Here is a 1,223-nt window from a genome sequence, read left to right on the forward strand (position 1 = left end):
TCCCCTCCCGATAGTATGATCTAGCTATTATCTCTTCAAAAAAGGTCATCATTTCTAAAATGACGAGAGTAAATCATGGACAAAAAGTGGCATCATGATCTCTGTGCAAAATCCAATCCTCAAAGAATATCTCAACATCTTCCGTGTTTACAGTTTTATTCTATATATACGCTTATCTTCACATCTTGTATCTAGAAATTTCAACTCTCTTGCTGCCGCTGAATAAGAGGTTTGTGCAGGACAATCCCTGAGTTAATTAAGAGACAATGCGAGGTGGATCTATTTCTACAGTTTTGCGGGTTGCATTTGTGATGAGTTTTATGGGCAGCTGGTATTGTTGTATGGGTGACAAAGGAACGGCCTCATTTTACTTTGCTCACTTTGGGCGTAAGTATTTTTCGAATTGTTATCGAATTTAGTGATGGGTTCTCCTGTTTGGGAATGTTGTAACAATGATTGATTGAACAGTATGATCAAAGTGATGGTTATTGTTGGTTATGATGAGTTTAATAGAGAGATTTTTTTCTGGCAGCAACGGCATGCTATGGAAACGATACCTCCCAAATTCCAGAAGATAATAATGTTGCGAGGGCCAGCGATGCAATCTGGGACAACGGAGCCGCTTGTGGAAGGCAGTACAATGTAACTTGCACCGGCACAATGGATGGTACAATACAAGGTTCAACTCCCATTACCTGCAAGAATGTATCGGTTGTCGTCAAGATTGTTGATAATTGCAGCGCCGGATGCCGTGGCACCATAGATTTAGCTCAAAATGCCTTCGAGGAGATAGCCGTCCCTGCGGCTGGCGAAGTTTACATCGACTATGAACAGTAAGATACTAGCTCTGAGTTAACTGTTCTTTCCTTGTTCCCCGTATTTGAAGTTTATATATTGAATTTACTGTTATTCTTTCATTTTGCAGGGTCTGAGAATGGTAAACAACTCTAATAATAGATAAAGCCAACATATGGATTATTCAGTTGCAAATGTTATAAGGGTTTTTTTTTTGTGTCTCATTTTAATAAATAGAATTTGAACTATTAAAGAATAGAATACATTTCTTGTATAATATTATGGAAAGGTCTTTTTGGATTGTAGTTGATTCTATTATCTCAAGGGTTTTAGAATACTAGATCGGTTATTAATTTGATGTACATTATCTTTTGGACTTTATTAAGTGGTTTTTTTTTGTATTATAATTTTCTAAATACATAAGGATG

At 36.7% G+C, this 1,223-nt stretch overlaps 1 protein-coding gene across 1 annotated transcript; it reads left to right on the plus strand.

The window, feature by feature from the left end:
* The first annotated feature begins 266 nt into the window (after positions 1-266).
* On the plus strand, positions 267-932 carry LOC131078416 (EG45-like domain containing protein). Its single transcript, XM_058016112.2, has 3 exons — positions 267-387; positions 533-833; positions 926-932. The coding sequence occupies exons 1-3, from the start codon at positions 267-269 to the stop codon at positions 930-932; spliced, it is 429 nt and encodes a 142-aa protein (XP_057872095.2).
* Positions 933-1,223: the final 291 nt, after the last annotated feature.

This window comes from Cryptomeria japonica, chromosome 5, assembly GCF_030272615.1.
Source record: "Cryptomeria japonica chromosome 5, Sugi_1.0, whole genome shotgun sequence".
Taxonomy (NCBI): Eukaryota; Viridiplantae; Streptophyta; class Pinopsida; order Cupressales; family Cupressaceae; genus Cryptomeria; species Cryptomeria japonica.